This window comes from Athene cunicularia, unplaced genomic scaffold, assembly GCF_003259725.1.
Source record: "Athene cunicularia isolate RWA unplaced genomic scaffold, athCun1 BOjh376268_part1, whole genome shotgun sequence".
NCBI classification, from domain to species: domain Eukaryota; kingdom Metazoa; phylum Chordata; class Aves; order Strigiformes; family Strigidae; genus Athene; species Athene cunicularia.
This window is the reverse complement of record NW_020799151.1, coordinates 40,899-43,630: the sequence shown is the minus strand read 5'-3', so window position 1 is coordinate 43,630 and position 2,732 is coordinate 40,899. Positions and strand designations below refer to the sequence as shown.

Genomic DNA, 2,732 nt, shown 5'->3' with positions numbered 1-2,732 from the left:
CATGTGCACTCACACACTCACACCCATGTGCACTCACACACACACACACTCACACCCATGTGCACTCACACTCACACCCATGTACACTCACACACACTCACACCCATGTACACACTCACACACACACTCACACCCATGTACACTCACACCCATGTGCACACCGTCCATGTACACACACTCACACCCATGTACACACACTCTCACACTCGTGCACTCACACACCCATGTACACTCACACACACACCCATGTGCACTCACACCCATGTACACACTCACACTCATGTGCACTCACACACTCACACCCATGTGCACTCACACACACACACACTCACACCCATGTGCACTCACACTCACACCCATGTGCACTCACACACACACACACTCACACCCATGTGCACTCACACTCACACCCATGTACACTCACACACACTCACACACTCACACCCATGTGCACTCACACTCACACCCCAGTACACTCACACACACTCACACTCACACCCATGTGCACTCACACTCACTCTCGCACCCGCAAGCCCCCCCGCGCCCCCCCGCGGGGAGCCTGACGGATGGGCTCCTTTCAGTCCCGGCTCCTCGTTATTGACTTTCCTTTAATGAAAGTTAATTATAACAATGGTTTAATTAACAGCGGCGCTCTCCGCCTTTATGGCTTCCCGCATTAGGGCTGCCCATAAATACGGCTGCTGACAGCCCGCGCGGCCCCGCACCCCGCCCTGCGGTGTCCCCGAGGGGCTGATGTCCCCCCGGGGGAGGGGACAGCCCAGGACGCAGTTCCCAGGGCTCCCCCGACAATGTCCCCATCCCCTTGGGGACATGGCGGAGGGCTCAGGGTGGCAGCAGGACTCAGCCTCAGGCACCTGGTGTCCACCCTGGGGACGCTGTCACCTCCTCAGGGGAAAAACCGAGCCCAGCACAGCGAGGTCCCCCCCGCTGCGCCATGCCCCAGCGCCAGCCTCCGACAAGTGACATGGGACGGGGCCACCAAGGAGACGCGAGGAGCTGAGACCCCGTTATCAAACCGTCTTTATTCCCCTCCCGCCCGTGGCGGGGTCGGGGCTCTCCCCTGCCCCCCAGAGTGGGACCGGGCACAGCAGGGGGCCAGCACTGTCACTGTCACCAGCTCCGTCACATGGCGAAGAGGATGAGGAAGGCCACCATGAGGCAGAAGAGCCCCATGGCCTCGGAGAGGGCAAAGCCCAAGATGGCGTAGGAGAAAAGCTGCTGTTTAAGCGAGGGGTTCCTGCAGGGAGAGGAGAGGTTGGTCAGCGGGGCCATAGCAGGTCCCCAATACCCCCATTTCCCACCCCAGTGGCCCCCCCTGACCTGGCGTAGCCGATGATGAGGCTCCCAAAGACGGTGCCGATGCCGGCGCCGGAACCGGCCACTCCCACGGTGGCAGCGCCAGCGCCGATGAACTTGGCGGCGGTGTCGATGTCCCGGTGGGCCGCGCTCGTCTGGATGGTCCGGCAGGCGCCCGGCCGTGCCTGGGGGACGGGAGGGTGGGCAAGGAGGGGACTAACCTCACCCTGGGCCTCAGTTTCCCCCCACTGAGCTCCCCGCAGACTCTCGGGGAGCCCCAGAGCGGGCAGGGGGCACAGTCGCTTCCCTGCACCCCTTCCAGGGCTGGTGCTCAGCACCCCCTAGCCCCCCCAAGTGTCCCCCAGTCCGAGTTGGGCACGTTACCTGCTCCGTCCAGGCCTCGGGGCTGCTCAGCGTGGAGGCAGAGAGGGGCTGGTACAGCACCCGCGAGCTCCTCCTCACCTGCAAGGCACAGCACCCTCAGATTTGGAGGGGGTGTGTGCCCCACCCTGTGTTCACCCAGGGCAGCAAAACTCTACCCAAGGGTACCCTGAAGCCACCACTGTCACCTCCAGTACCCCCCAAACCTGCTCAAGCCCCTCAGGGCACCCCATGAGCAAGCAGCACCCAGCTGGGAGAGCCTGTCCTGGTATCCAGCACCCAGAGCCCTGCTGAGGGCACCCCACGGCCGCAGGCATCGGCGTACGGATCCCGCCTGCCGCCGGGACTGGCCCCCAGCCAAAGGCGCTTTCCTCCCAGCACCGTATCCACCTCCACGTGGGTAATTAGTAACAATCTAGGGACAGCAAACGATCTTTAACCAGAGCGGCTGAGCGCTCGGGACTCCGCTCACCTCCAGTGCAGCCCAGGGTGCGTCCAAACCTGCAGAAAATGTCCCCAAACCCCTCCCCGTGTCCCTGAGGGGGTCACGCGTTCCCCCGCACACCCCCTCGTCACGCAGAGGGGAAGCGAAGGAGGGGTTTGTCACTACTCACTAGCACAGGAACAGAGACGAACTTTGCACAGGCGTACATGGTGTGGGACGGAGGGACACACGCACGGGACGTGGCTGGAAAAGACAGACGGACACCGGGGTGTGAGGAGCGGCAGCACGTGGGATCTAGCCTCGCGGATGCAGCGTGAACCCCCGGGACAGGCAGGGGGCTTGGGGACACACAGGAGGTCTGAGCCACGTGGGAATGGCAGGGCAGGACATGTCTTTGTCACCCAGGTGACAGCTCCTGGCTGAACGCCACCACAGTGGCAGTTCTGGACTCAGGAATTTGGGGTCCTGGAGTTGCTCCAGTGCAAGTCCTGGGGGGAAAGGTTTCACCCGCCCAGGAGCTCAATGAGGCCCCTGGTCCCTGTGAGGTGGGACAGGCTCTGGGGCTCCCACCTCGGCCCCATTCCCTGGG

General features: G+C 62.9%; 1 protein-coding gene across 1 annotated transcript; it reads right to left on the bottom strand.

The window, feature by feature from the left end:
- Nucleotides 1–1,023: 1,023 nt before the first annotated feature.
- LOC113490450 (ATP synthase F(0) complex subunit C3, mitochondrial-like) lies at nucleotides 1,024–2,424 on the bottom strand. Its single transcript, XM_026866927.1, has 4 exons — nucleotides 2,313–2,424; nucleotides 1,702–1,779; nucleotides 1,342–1,502; nucleotides 1,024–1,258 (listed from the first exon to the last, which is right to left on the bottom strand). The coding sequence occupies exons 1-4, from the start codon at nucleotides 2,349–2,351 to the stop codon at nucleotides 1,144–1,146; spliced, it is 393 nt and encodes a 130-aa protein (XP_026722728.1). The 5' UTR covers nucleotides 2,352–2,424; the 3' UTR covers nucleotides 1,024–1,143.
- Nucleotides 2,425–2,732: the final 308 nt, after the last annotated feature.

Coding starts and splice junctions, on each gene's coding strand:
- LOC113490450 (XM_026866927.1), bottom strand. CDS start 2,351: ATGTACGCCTGTGCAAAGTTCGTCTCTGTTCCTGTGCTA. Junction 1,780..2,312: donor TCGTCTCTGTTCCTGTGCTA/GTGAGTAGTGAC, acceptor TGTGCCTTGCAG/GTGAGGAGGAGCTCGCGGGT. Junction 1,259..1,341: donor CTCATCATCGGCTACGCCAG/GTCAGGGGGGGC, acceptor CTCTCCCTGCAG/GAACCCCTCGCTTAAACAGC.